Raw genomic sequence first — 15,094 nt, 5'->3', positions numbered from 1 at the left:
ACCAACCTCATTACTCATTAGTAATTGCTAATTATTTAGGGTTGTTTTCACGGATCGTAATTTCAAAAGTTAGACTGTAATCAAGGCCTCATTGTTTAAATCAAAAATGTGGTCCGTGGTCGCAATGCTCTATTAATATATTGTATCGTCATTCAACTTTCTCTATGTGAAGATGTTTGTTTTGTGGTATCCAATCATGTTGCCTCATTTAGTGCACCCTGTTTGTGATATTGCTTTTGGTTCCACAATTATAAGGAACCATCAACTATTTGGAAAATAATTTGGCCTAAATTGCATCATAACATTTTGACATTTTGAAGGAATTCCTAGAAAATTATCTGGTTGTCAAAAGGTTAATTATTTTCCAGGGATAAATAAATCTAACCTTGTGCTTTTGAAAAGTCTCTAAACAAAACAAACGAGTAAAGTTGACCCACACTATTTCAAATATTTGGTTGAAAATATACACCATCAAGATACGCAATATATTTGGGTAATCTCAATCCAGTTTCTCACGGATCCAAGCATAAAAATAATTATAACGCCCCTTCAAAATTCACTTTCCTCCCTTTCACTACACTCAAGATTTCTGCAATAAATGTATATGATCAGTTACTCAACTCATTTAAAATTGGCCTCCAAGTAGTTATAGGAATGAGTGATCAGAGAATTATAAACATTCTCCAGGTGTCGTATGGAAACTCATCTGGCAGGGGTTAAGACAACTTATTGGTGCAAAGAGGGAGTTTTATCTCTATCTGGTCCTTGCTACATCTAACCTAGGAACAATTGATGCTCGCACTTAATGCAGAATTTTAATGAAAATTTACAGTAAAGCCATTCAACTGTAATTTACAAATAAGCACCTTTATTTCAATGTCTTCATTAACGTGAGGTAGGAAGGCCATTTCTTCTTCATCCCATGTTTGTCTGTCATCAGCATCAATCTTTCCTTTTAACTTCCACCTCTGTCGACCATATTTAATCAATACCTGTATAAAAGTAAAGAGAGCAGATTTTTTCAGAGCATGATCCTGTAGTGAGACAGAGACACTTCAAAACTCAAAACAGAATTTTGAGTATAACATTATTCTTTGCATGATGTTGGATGGTTACATGTTGTTTATATGAGATAATTTCTATCAAAAAGCATTACATTATAGGATAGAAATTCTAGAACAGGATCTCCAATAGCTTGGCAAATTTATCCAGGATGTAACTCAGCTACCCAGTTTGTAGTTTGGTTTTCACTTTAAATAGTATTTGGAGCTGTCTTTGGGTAACTTGTGGCCTGGCCTGTATTGGGAAGTTTTCCCACTTCTTATGAGTTGACTTAGCTCTAATTCTGATAGGTTTCTACAAAATCTTCTTTAGTTACACTATAATAAGCTTCCAAGTAAGTACTTCTCTCTCTTGTCCAGACTATTCTATCTTACTGTCTCAGCCTTTAGCACGTGACTGCTGATGTCACTGTTACATCATGGTGCACATCACTATCTCATTACCATAACTATTAACCCATCATTCTACGTTTGTCCTCAAGAATAATCTCAACTTTTTACTAACAATCTTAAAACTATTTTCATAAACTACTTACTTTCACTTTTTGAACTTCTGTGCTGTACTGTTACAGATTCTATTTGACTCCTATCCTTCCCCTCCTCCAAGTCGATATTATAAAGAGCTTCAGTCTCCCACAATGTTCTCAGCTCTCTGGGAGAACATTGTGAACATATACAGTCACTTGTCTTTTCCCTGGCAAACAAACACATTGCCGAAGTGTGATACCAGCTTTCCATGACTGCTGGTAACTGGGCTGTAATCTCTACCACTACTGAATGAAACCACTTCAGTGAAAGACTGATTACAGAGAGAAGACTTCAGGACATGGGCAATCACACTCTCTTGAACAGGAAGAGGACAGACTAGCACTCTCTTTGGAATCTCTTGCTCCATCTTGGCTTATTGGAGAAAGGCTTGAGAAGATGAAGTATCTTCAACTTTGGTGAAGAATTGTATAGCATATCATTCACTACTGCATTGCAAATGAAAAAGTATTCACTAGCTGAGATTTGAACAAAGCTGGAAAACTAGAGGAAGAATGACAAAAATCCTGTAAGAAGTTTAACAACACCAGGTTAAAGTCCAACAAGTTTATTTGGTAGCAAATGCCACTAGCTTTCGGAGCGCTGTCCCTTCGTCAGGTGGAGTGGAGAAATGCTCACAAACAGATCATACAGAGACACAAACTCAATTTACTCAATTGAGCATTTCTCCACTCCACCTGACGAAGGAGCAGCGCTCCGAAAGCTTGTGGCATTTGCTACCAAATAAACCTGTTGGACTTTAACCTGGTGTTGTTAAACTTCTTACTGTGTTTACCCCAGTCCAACGCCGGCATCGCCACATCATAAAAATCCTGCAGACATCGCAGTATATGAAGAAAATATGACTTTCCTATGACACCAAGGATACTACCTTCACTTTCTGTAGGTATTGCCAACACTCGCTCTCACACTTGCAGTCACAGCTCAGATACAGACCACCACACATACTTTAGTCAATAGCTTCGAGCCTCTTGTTAGACAGTGGTTTAGGAATGTGGAACAAAAGGAATAAGAGATTCATAATGATGAAACACTATAATCTGATCTCACAGTCATCAGCTCAGGTATCAGATAGCATAGAGGCAAGATCTGCATGTGGTGATTTTCCAGACACAAGTGGTCTGCAATCAGGGTGAGGGATAAGAGTAAAGCAGGTGCCAGCCCCACAGAGGGTGAAATCACACAGATCAGAGTTTACTATAGAGGACTCAGATGAGGACTCTGTTGGGCCAACATTGATGAAAAGGCTGGTGGGCATGTATGTTGAAATGCTTGCTATATTGGCAAGCCTGCCAGAAAGTCGTTGTCACTGTTAAAGAGTGATAGAGGTTTACAGCATGGAAACAGGCCCTTCGGCCCAACTTGTTCATGCTGCCCTTTTTTTAAAAAAAACCCTAAACTAATCCGAATTGCCCGCATTTGGCCCATATCCCTCTATACCCATCGTACCCATGTAACCATCTAAATGCTTTTTAAAAGATAAAATTGTACCCGCCTCTGCTACTACCTCTGGCAGCTTGTTCCAGACACTCACCACCCTCTGTGTGAAAAAATTGCCCTTCTGGACACTTTTGTATCTCTCCCCTCTCACCTTAAACCCATGCCCTCTAGTTTTAGACTCCCCTGCCTTTGGGAAAAGATATTGATTATCTACCTTATCTATGCCCCTCATTATTTTATAGACCTCTATAAGGTCACCCCTCAGCCTCCTGTTCATAACTCAATCCATCAAGTCCCGGTAGCATCCTAGTAAATCTTTTCTGCACTCTTTCTAGTTTAATAATATCCTTTCTATAATAGGGTGACCAAAATTGCACACAGTATTCCAAGTGTGGCCTTACTAATGTCTTGTACAACTTCAACAAGACATCTCAACTCCTGTATTCAATGTTCTGACCGATGAAACCAAGCATGCTGAATGCCTTCTTCACCACTCTGTCCACCTGTGACTCCACTTTCAAGGAGCTATGAACATGTACCTCAAGATCTCTTTGTTCTGTAACTCTCCCCAACCCCCTACCATTAACTGAGTAAGTCCTGCCCTGGTTCAATCTACCAAAATGCATCACCTCGCATTTGTCTAAATTAAACTCCATCTGCCATTCATCAGCCCACTGGCCCAATTGATCAAGATCCCGTTGCAATTAGAGATAACTTTCTTCACTGTCCACTATGCCATCAATCTTGGTGTCATCTGCAAACTTACTAACCATGCCCCCTATATTCTCATCCAAGAGATGGAGGAGTCTGTCATCAACTTGGACAGGGTTTTATGCAGAACTTGGTGCCCAGCACAGAAGTGGTGACCAACTCCATGAGTACACTAGTGGACCCAACCATGTGCCTGATGGCCATACCTTAGCTTTCACTGCAGCAGAATGGAAACTCAGCACATGCAGATCTTGCCTCTGTTTCACATGCAGTGTGAATATCTGAGTTGATGACTGAGTGTGAGACTTAGTGATAGTGATTCATCATTATCAATCACTTCTTTTTGCTCTCACATCCCTACATCACTGCCTAGCAGATTATGCAGGATAAGCAGAAGTCACCCAATATCTGGTCACTGCAATGGATGCTTAGGCTGAAATTCTGCAATCTCACCTGTTGATATACAAATGCAGGTTGCTGTCATGCAGGTTGTGAATACCAGTGCTCAAAGAGATTTGCAAGGCCTTACAGCAGTCTAGCAATCTGTCCATACTGGGATTGCTGAGGCATCGTGCCAGGGAGGAGAGGGTGGCTCCATGAAGCAGAAATGTGCTGTCCACCTTTGGAATAGCAGCATTAACCTTTCCACCACCGCCACTCCACCACTGTCCTTGCAATTGCCATTCTACCAGCCAGCCCAGACTGCTGCTGCCCTGGGTGAGGTGGTCCAGACTAAAGCCTAGCAGCCTAAGACCAGGACTGCTTGAGGTCATCCTGCGGTTTCCTCCACTGAAAGTCAGCAGTTTTCCACTAGCAGCGCTGCGGTACAAGTAGGCCAGACAAAAGCACACAGAAGACAGCTACAAAGGGATTGCACACGGGTAACTAGTTGACTTTCTATGTAATATTGGATGGTTTGCTTGATAATGTTGGTTTAGAATGTTGATTTTGCAGCGGTTTTTATTTCAGCATTCTGGCCAAGAAGGCATTATGATGATGACTAACAGGGTAGGTGAGGTGTGGGACTGTTGAATGGGCAATTGGGGGTTATGTTCATTGATACCTGGTAAGCCAATCATGGGCAGCTGGCTGGAAGGGATGCATTCCTTGTCTCCTTCTATCTTCCTCATCCTCTTTAGCTGGTAGGCATATAGCCAGCGGCAATGATGTGCCCTCATGATGGCGAGGTTGTGCAAGATGCAGCAGAGCATGACAAATCATGACACATACTTTGATGAGTATTGCAGGGTTTCTCCAGAATGGTGCAGGATGTGGGTATATTGCTTTGACACTCTAATTATGTCTGCTTGATGATATTTTATGCGGCAGCATGGCTTTCATCGTGTGCATGCTAACCATGTGTTGTTGAGCTGTGGACCAGAATCATGATAAAGGTGAAAAGTGTATATTTATTGTTGCCCAGTCGTGATTCTCTGAGTTTGTGCTGGTGGCTCAAATACTAATAGTATAGCAGACTGGCACAGAACGAAGGTACCATGGCTATTGCTGGGACACAGGTTATTTTAGTTGAATCATGTGCTGAGCATGGTCACACACCAACTGTACACTCTGCGAGTGGTTCTCTGCATATGAATGTCATGCCTACAAAGCAATCTGTGAGTAATCAATGGCCCCCTGCAAAATCGAAAGCCTGCTAACTTAGTGAAGCCACATACACACTGTGCCTAAGAAAGCAACATAATCCTCCCTCTTACCATACATACAATATGTCAATGACCTGCCTGACGCAGCAGCAGACAGTAAACTGTGAGATGTTAAGAGATGTCACCTGTTTCAACATGGAAAGATCCTGACACAGAGAAATTCATGGCTACAGTCACCTTCAGAGCCAACTGCAAGGGCAGAGCCAGGGCAGGGACTCTGGAGGATGAGGGGAGACTTAATAGAGGTGTATAAAATTATGAAAGGCATAGATAGGGTGAACGGTGGGAAGCTTTTCCCCGGGTCGGTGGTGACGTTCACGAGGGGTCATAGGTTCAAGGTGAAGGGGGGGAGGTTTAACACAGACATCAGAAGGACATATTTCACACAGAGGGTCGTGGGGGCCTGGAATGTGTTGCCGGGCAAGGTGGTGGAGGCGGACACACTGGGAACGTTTAAGACTTATCTAGACAGCTATATGAACGGAGTGGGAATGGAGGGATACAAAAGAGTGGTCTAGTTTGGACCAGGGAGCGGCGCGGGCTAATTGTTCCTGGTTTCTCGTTTCAAGGCTTCATTCTATGATCATCTTGCTGGTGCCAGTACAGAGTGAGACTGCGGATAGTTGGGAACCTGTCTCGGGGGCAGGGAATTCATATGGTGTTCGTGGAAGTGGAAATGACTAGGGTTGGGAAGCATTTTCCGATCGGGGCCATTGTGATCTCCTGGACTCGTTTCGATCGCCTCAGGGGGTCGGAGAGGAATTTCCCAGATTCGGCGCGGGCTTGGAGGGCCGAAGGGCCTGTTCCTGTGCTGTATTGTTCTTTGTTCTTTGTTGTTCTTTGTCCAGCCACACTCTAAAATTGCAGGATTTGAGTGGGAACTCCTTTGTAAAATGGAGACCTCATTGTTCTTTGCTGAAGGGTAAAAGAATGCCCCCCTTATGACCCTGGTAAGATCCCAGCACCTCTTCATTTTTTCTCCTTTTGTGAGAAACTTGTCTTCCTTTACTTTGCCCTAGCTCAATCTTTCTATCTTACTGGCCAATGGAATCGCATGACTTCAAACAAGTGGTCTGCACAGAAACATTGAAGTGAAAAGTAAGGCTTTCACTATATGAAACACCATTCTCTGCAAATTTCACCAACTTTAAGTAGTTGTAGAAAACTCACAGCCCTTCTACAGTTCAGCAGCTGCCTGTAGACCTCACCAAGCAGCTAGATTGAAAGTGGTTTATGATTTCTTTAAACTGTACCAGTGGTGAGAGATTCTTCCTGCTGGTGAATAGATGTTCAGTTGTGCATGTTTAAGGGAGGACATTAGCTGGAATGCTGAGGTCAAAAATGGCATTGCTGCATAAAGTCAGCTTTGCACACTGACTCACAATCTATTCATAATGCCCCCCCCCCCCCCCCCACCATCAACATCCCCAACAAAATGGCACCTGGAGCGGCTAGTTCCTGAAGTATGTGCTTATAGTACAGATGCCATTTAGTACCCTAAATACCACAAATAGCACTGAAAATATAGAGCCAAATCTTATGATCAATATTTCTTACTGCGTATATAACAGATGATGACACATTTAAATAATGGTCAGTTGGGAGAGGTATAGGACAATGCCTAGCACCTGTGGAATTATATTCCAATGAGGAGTGCTTCAGGACGAAGAAAATTAGGGGCTAAAATTCTATTACATCGCCTTAAATAAGAATTGAACTACAAAGAGGCCTGAATGGATGCATACAAAAGTAAAAAGAGAATGTTTTAAATAAGCATTAATTAGAATTTTTTAATCAAAAAATTCAATTCAATCTGAAACTATACGTGGGTTGAGCGTGTTCTTGTTTAACTGTTTTTGCATAAATGCAAAATTCCACCTCCTCCACACACTTATTGATTCAAGGAGAAGAATTCTTCTTTACTCATATTGTTCCAACACGTTTGAACACCCCATGCTAACTGACCCAAGGTCTATGGAGTCAGATTGCTTTTGGCAAGCCTCAGTACTTCTGGCACACAACACATGCATCCCTGGGTAAACAAACTTTCAGAGAATAAACAGAATTGAAAGAATTATTTTAATTTAAATGTCTGTTTTTGCAAGATAAACTGACTTTTAAAATCATCATTTTGTAATCTTGTCCTTGTAGCTTCTTCATTCCACATTCTTCGTACACAAGAGTGTGTTTCCTATTGGCGCTTCAGAGTCACATGCTTAAGACAAGATGTTGCCAACATCAGCTGGATGCATGATTTGTTGTTCCCAATGTGCCTGAGTATCAGTTCATTTCCCTTCAGCTGCAATATTGTGTCCATTGTGACCCAGTAACAGTTACATACCTCAAATCTTGGATCTTACTGTAGATAAGTAAAGTGTCCTGTCTTCTCTTAGATTGTTTGCTAAATCAGAATGTCTTTGAAGAGTAAGGGTTGGTGGGAAAAAAACATCCAGATGTTTTGTCCTTCAGGTCTCCAAACAAATGAAACTGACACTAAATGCCTTCTTTAACTCCTGCAGGAGGGCTAAATCTTACCAGAATGTTGTTTCCAGCAAGAAAACCAGCGTGTTTTCGGTTTTCTCCCAGATCTTATTTCACTCTGCCAGAAAAAAATCAAGAGGGTGTGTTTCACCACCCCCTCCCCCAACCCACCACAAAGTCTCAAGAGTTCCCCTCCCTATCCTTGATCGGAGTTGCACCTCACTACCCGTTTCTGCCCACACCGAGCATCAACCCCTTCTCCCCCCCATCATGATCACTGGCCCCTTCCCCCCAACCACTGGCCTTCTCCCCCCTTCCCGAACATCAGCCCCTTCTGCCCCCTCCTCAACCATTAGCCTCTGCCCCTCCCCGACCATTAGTGTCTCCCCCCCCCACAGACCATCGGCCCCTTCCCCAGCAGCCCCTCCCAACAGTATGAGCCTGCACCCAACTCCACCACCATCAGCAACCCCCCACCTCTTAAATGGCCAACATCGCCAGACCCAACTCTTCCATCCATTCCCAGCCACCACCACAACGAAATGAATATCACCTCCCCCCCCGCCCCCCCATGAGGCTATCACTGGGGCCCGCCCCTTGAGACAAGTTGGCACTCTCAGGTTGGCACAAAAACTAAAGAAAGTGTTGCTGGCGGCATAAAGGTAAGATAGCAGAATGTGTTAATAGCAGAACAAGGGTCAGTTCTGTGTGAAAGCAAAATTTAAGAATAAGTACAGATGGCCTTGTTATTGTTTGTGTGTGGGGAGGGGGCAGAGGGGGGGGGGGGTGTTCAAAATGGAGGGGTCAAGATGCAGCTGGGCCAAAAATTGGATTATGAAAGGAGGTCAGAATGGAGGAGAGAGTTCATGGTTTGAAGTTGCTAAACTCAATCTTAAATCCTTGTGGGGCACATGATTAATACATTTGTCACCAAGTTTCTGAGGCCTAACATATCATGGGGTCCATAGGTGCTATCCAATACTACAAGCTTCTCACCACTTCTTGCTGCATAAATATGGCTCTATTATAACACCTGCATGAAGTTGGTTTCTTCTGTGTGTCAGGACTTTGTCAACTATGAGCCTACTTCCAACAACAACCTCAGCCATTACTGTAATAAAACATCTCAAGGCACTTCACAGATGGGGAAGAAGGATTTAAGAAGTTGGCTTGTAGTAGAATCCTGAAATAGCGCACAGTTTTTCAGATCAGAGCAGGACCCATTACTGCTTATGTCTGTTGTATCTGTTCAAGTCTGCATCCCTTTCAGTTAATCTCCAATCAGCGGAGGGTGAACTTCATTTCTCTAAGATGCTGACCTCTATGGGAAATTTTCTGAGCAGAAATTCTTTGATTCAGTTATGCTTCTAGACCTTAAATTGGCCCAGTTGCAATTGACTGAGTTTACACACATCCACAGGTTTAACCAACCAAGAAATGTACAAGAATCAGTTACCAAACTAGCATAATCAAACACAGATTAAATAAATCTTAGAACACTGCGTCTTCCAAGCACCTGAAAGTAACCAACCCTATGTCTGCATCTTGACTATTGCTAGTCAGTAATTTTTCTATGTCCTTGCTTTTTTCTGTGTACTAGAACCCAAAGATTATTTAGAGTGTGTGTTTGGGAATTGGTTAGCCACCAATGGCTTGAAAAGTGCATACATCTACTTGCCATTTTGACAGCACCACTGAAATCCCTTTTGTTCAGTTTCAGAAGATAAAACTACTCATTTAATAGTATTACTATTCAACTTCCCATTGGCACAAAGGTAAATACAAAGAGTGCATTAAGACATGTAGCATGTGTCAGGCTCTGTGTGTACATCTATGTCTGATGTATCATCTGTCTGATGATACATCAGACAGACTTGCCTGTGTGCACGTCTGTCTGATGCATCATTGATAAATAATTTCCTTGCACACTTCTTTATTCCCCCCACCCCCAGTACTGTTGAGGGTGCAGAAGACTTGAACAGGGCCAGCCACCATAATTGTAATAATGATGTAATGATTCCACAATACCCATGTCCAGGCACCCTTTGTTTTGCTAAGAGCACTCTCAACTGTCCAACATAAGAAATGTGAATGGAATTAATAACCATATTTCATATGCTTTTAGCTTATGTATCTTAAGGCATCTTCAACAATTGAAGTTGGTTTGATATACAATTCTATTAAGGTTCATATTGCCGCCATTTTGCCTCTATTAACTCTTATTTTTTGGTTTATTAGTTAATCTTCAACTTCTGTCTGGACTTATGAAGGCTACCTTGAAATTGTGCTCATTTAGACCTGTGTTGAATCCAAAATTGAGTTCTTAATTTATCACCATCACAGATTATTCACATTTGCATTCAAGGTTCTACAACAGTCAAATAGGGCATACAATGATGTGAGCAAGATCACTCACTCATTAGCAGTGCCCCAACACCAAGAAATATTTTAGAATTCCTATCTTGCTTGATAATCCACAAGAATATACTTCCCTTTCAGATGTCAGAACACTCCAAACATGAGTGCAGGAACCTATATGATGATTTGGGGTCATTAAAGAGTGCAAATATCTGTTTTAATTTAAAGAAATAGCATATAACAGAAAAACCTCATACATACATTTAAAATTCCTTGATTTTCTTTAAATTGCATTCACTGGCTCGGACATAATCATTCAGATATTCGTAATAATGCATTTATTATTTAGAAGCTATTTCTGTTCTGTGTAATATTATATGAATGACCCATCAAAAATCCTACTGACAATAAAGAAAAGTTAGATTATTCTTCAGTGCTATGTAAAAGAAATGGTACAATTGAAGGAATCATCTTGAAAAGCAATCTCACAGCTTTATTTTCCTGGAACAAACACCGAAAATTTCTATCCTGGGATTCACCGGCGCTGCTGAAAGTAATTGGAGTTTTGGTTGAAATGCCAAATTCCATGTTCTTACTTGCAGCGGGCCAGCCACTGACGAGATTGGGGAATCCCACAGTCAGGTAAGACACAGAAGATTTGTCACCATTAGATTGTGTTGTATGAATTGCAGTCAGATAAACATTTTTGGAAGAAATATGCATGTGTATTTCCACAAAACATGCAAACTATAAATTAGTCCCATTTTTAGATCCACATAGGAGCATTGTGACTGAGTAATAGCTTCTTCTGTATGTACTGCATATCTCTCTTTTTCTTTTTGTAACAAACAGCATTACTGTCCTCAGTATATGAAATAATAGATACTGCACACTTTCTACTGGCTAATGTTTGAAAAGGAGCTTGGGCCTTCTGGTGGCTGACCCAAAACTTAAACATAGAACTGGCTGCAGTACTGACATTAGACTGCTTTCCTCAGACAAGCATACCCACATAAATAGCTGAAGTGAACTGGGATACTAGGCTCGGGAATAGATCAATAAATAAGCACTAGCAGACATTTAAGGGGATGTTGTAGAGTACTCAGAATAAGTATACTCCTTTGTAAAGAAACATTCTAAAGGGAAGACCCACCATCCATGATTAAATAATGGATTTAAATAATTGATTATTATTACTAATAAAGATTAACAACTAAGTTAGGGAAAGCATTAAACTCGAGGGTAAAGCATATAACTGCATAAAGATATTGGCAGATCAGATGATTGGTTATGATATAAAGAACAGCAGAGAAACTACTGAAACAATTTAAAGGTTAATCAGGAGAAAGAAATTAGAGTATGAGTAGAAGCTACATAGGAATGTAAAAATGGATAGCAAGAGTTTCTACAAGTATTTAAAAAGGAAAGGATTAAGTAAAGTGCAAGCTGGTCCTCTTGAAAGTGAGGTTGGGGAGTTAATAGTAGATATCAACAAAATTGTATATGAAATGAACATATAGTTTGCTTTTGTCTTCACTATAGATGATACAAAAAATATTCCAGCCACAGCTGTAAGTCAGGAAGTGGAAGAGAGAGAAGAACTTGGTGAAATGACAATCATTAGGGAAGCAGTACTGAGTAAACTGCTAATGAGGTAGTAGATGTCCTGGTGTTAATTTTCCAAAACTCACCAGATTCTGGAAAAGTTCCATCAAAACTGAAAAGTAGCAAATACAGTCCATCTATTCAAGAATGCAGGGAGGCAGAAAACAGGAAACTATAGGCCAGTTAGCTTGATGTCTGTCATGGGGAAGGTATTAGAATTGATCATTAAAGCTGGGCACCTAAATAACTCAAGATACCTTGGGAAGAGTCAGCATAGTTTTGTGGAAGAGAAATCATGTTTAACCAATTTATTAGAGTTCTTTGAATGGGTAACATGTGCTATGGATAAAGAGGAGCCTGTTACATGGGAAAATGTGAAGTTGTTCATTTTGGCAGGAAGATTAAAAAAGCAAAGTATTACTTAATGGGGAACAACTGCAGAATTCCAAGACATAGAGGGAATTAAGTATTGTAGTGCATGAGTCACAAAATATTAGTATGTAAGTACAGCATGTAATCAAGAAGGCTAATGGAATGCTATCCTTTAGTATGAGAGGAATTTAACATAAAAGCAAGGTTGTTGTTGCACTTCACTTATAGGGCATTGGTGAAACCACATTTCAAGTAAGGGAGGATGTAAATGTGTTGGAGCCAAATGTGTTCACAGCAAGTTTACTAGATTGAGATGTGGAATGAGCAGGTTGTCTTATGAGGAAAGGTTGGTCAGGTTGGGCTTGTTTCCATTGGAGTTTAGAAGAGTGAGGGGTGACTTGATTGAAGTATGTAACATCGCGAATGTGCTTGACAAGGTGGACGTGGAAAGGGTGTTTCCCACTGTGGGTGAGTTCAGACTAGGGCGCACTGTTTTAAAATTAGGGGTCACCCTTATAGGACAGAGATGAGGTATAACTTTTTCTCTCAAAGGATTGTGCAACATTTGAACTCTTGGCCTCAGAAGATGGTGGGGATCTCTGAATATTTTTAAGGCAGAGGTAATAGATTCTTGTTCGGCAAGAAAATCAAAGGTTATCAGAGGTAAATGTGAATGTAGAATTCGAAATACAAACAGATCAGCCATGATCTTATTGAATGGCAGGATAGGATCGAAGGACCAAATAGCCTACTTCTGCTCCTACTTCGTATGTTTTTACATTTGTAAATATGTTATAACCTTTTCAAACTTGAGCAGAAACTAAAAAGAGTAGATGACTGAACTTCATATCATTATGGTAGATCAATGGCCTTCATCAATATTAAATGGATAGCCAATCGTTGACACTGATAAAGGTGCCTGTAATTGATGTGACAATTGTAAACAGTTAGCACCTTGGATTCTATAATGCTTTCCCCTGATCTGGCCCCAGATAGAGCCCTTTGAAATCAAGCAATCTGAATCAAATTTGACAGATTATCTGTTCAGAACCACCATCTATGTCCTGTATTAAGACCTTGCACAGCATTAGTTTCCACATGTACACTGACTCTTATCTCTCCTCCAATATTACTATATTATCAGACTGCCCACCTGACATTCAGCGTTGGATGAGCATAAATATACTCCAATTAGGTATTCGGAGGATTGAAGCTATTGTGGGCTAGGTCCCAAGTAATGGAATATCTTCCTTATATTTCTCTGCCTTGTTATCCTCCTTTAAGAAACTCCTTAAAACCTACTTGTTTGTCCAAGCTTTTGGTCATAGGATGAATATCTTCTTATATGACTCAGTGTCATACTTAGATTTACAATGCTTTTGTAAAATGCTTGGTATGTTTCATTACATTAAAGGTGCTACATATTGTTAAAAAACAAATACTTACCTTCGTCTAGATGGAGATCGAGGGCTGCATTTTCTAGCAGGCCCAAGTGTTCTAAACATTTGCCGTATGTGGCAGGGTGATAGACTGTTCATGCTCCATTCTAATTTGTTTTTGTTTTAGTTAAAGGGCTAGGCCACTGGGGATCACAGAATCATAGAAACCCTACAGCACAGAAAGAGGCCATTCTGCCCATCGAGTCTGCACCCACCCAGGCCCTACCCCCATACCCCTACATATTTTACCCACTAATCCCTCTAACCCACGCATCTCAGGACACTAAGGGCAATTTTAGCATGGCCAATCAACCTAACCCGCACATCTTTGGACTGTGGGAGGAAACCGGAGCACCCAGAGGAAACCCACGCAGACACGAGGAGAAGGTGCAAACTCCACACAGACAGTGACCCAAGCCGGGAATCGAACCCAGGTCCCTGGAGCTGTGAAGCAGCAGTGCTAACCACTGTGCTACCGTGCCGCCCACTTCTGGGATATTGGGAATGTATCTGCATGCCTGGAAAATAAGGGTCACGGTACCCAGGTTTGGTGCCATATCATGATGAGTCCTAAGACTGAGAGATGGAACCCAGGGAGAGGGAACCCAGAGAGGGGGAACCCAATGAGAGGTCCCTGTGAGAGAAACCAGAAAGGGAGCTGGTGAAGAAGCCACTCGGAGGGGGAGGCCACTGGATGGAGATCACCTGAAGGAACCACCGAGGAGAGAAACCAGTGGGGAGCGGAGCAAAAGAAGGGGCTCTAGGCAGCAAAAGTGGTGATATTGGCTGGCTGCAGCAAGTGAAGGCTCGGGAGAAGACCTGGAAAGCTGAACAGTCAGTGGAAGGTCAGTGACTGTGCTATGGACCGATGGGGAAAATATAACCCTTTAGAGCAGTGGTGTTCTGCTTAGCATGGCTGAAAAACTGCAGTTGTGCCCATGAATCAGTCCTGGAGTGTAGCATCAGGATGCCAGTGGAACATGGTCTTGGAAGAAATTCAGCCATCAATATGTGAGCAGTCGTTGAGGCAATCCAAGTTGGAACAACCTCAGGAGAGAATTTAGAGGCGAGCTCTTCGAAGATGAAGATTGGAAATCCATCATGAGGGAGACAGAGTTTACATAACTCACAATGTGCACTGATGTCTGGGTGAGTTGTGAAGAAATCCATGTGATCTGTCTTGGTTGCATCTGCCATTTATTGTGCAGTGTGGTGACTTCGACCACAGTTTACCTGTTAATTTGCATGTACTTCACATTGATTCTGAATGTTAGAGTACAGGATAAATATTGTAAGTTGTTTTATTTTCCTGACTTTGTAGAGTAAAATTTATTTTGTTTGTTCAAAAACCATAGAATCTTGTGCCTACATTCTCTTAGCAAAGTACCTGGGATCTCAAACTTTGTCTACTTTAAAC

At 41.5% G+C, this 15,094-nt stretch overlaps 1 protein-coding gene across 3 annotated transcripts in view; it reads right to left on the bottom strand.

Annotated features, from left to right (window-relative positions):
- Positions 1 to 15,094, bottom strand: part of LOC144508496 (rho family-interacting cell polarization regulator 2-like) — a 246,089-nt gene that overhangs the window by 93,300 nt on the left and 137,695 nt on the right. For all 3 annotated transcript variants that reach the window (XM_078236465.1, XM_078236466.1, XM_078236467.1), the window contains exon 10: positions 867 to 992. In XM_078236465.1, the coding sequence (XP_078092591.1) occupies positions 867 to 992 (126 nt within the window). The remainder of the gene's footprint in view (positions 1 to 866; positions 993 to 15,094) is intronic.

This window comes from Mustelus asterias, chromosome 20 (assembly GCF_964213995.1).
Source record: "Mustelus asterias chromosome 20, sMusAst1.hap1.1, whole genome shotgun sequence".
NCBI lineage: Eukaryota > Metazoa > Chordata > Chondrichthyes > Carcharhiniformes > Triakidae > Mustelus > Mustelus asterias.
Note: the sequence above shows the minus strand (reverse complement) of the source record. Positions and strands in the feature narration are given on the sequence as shown.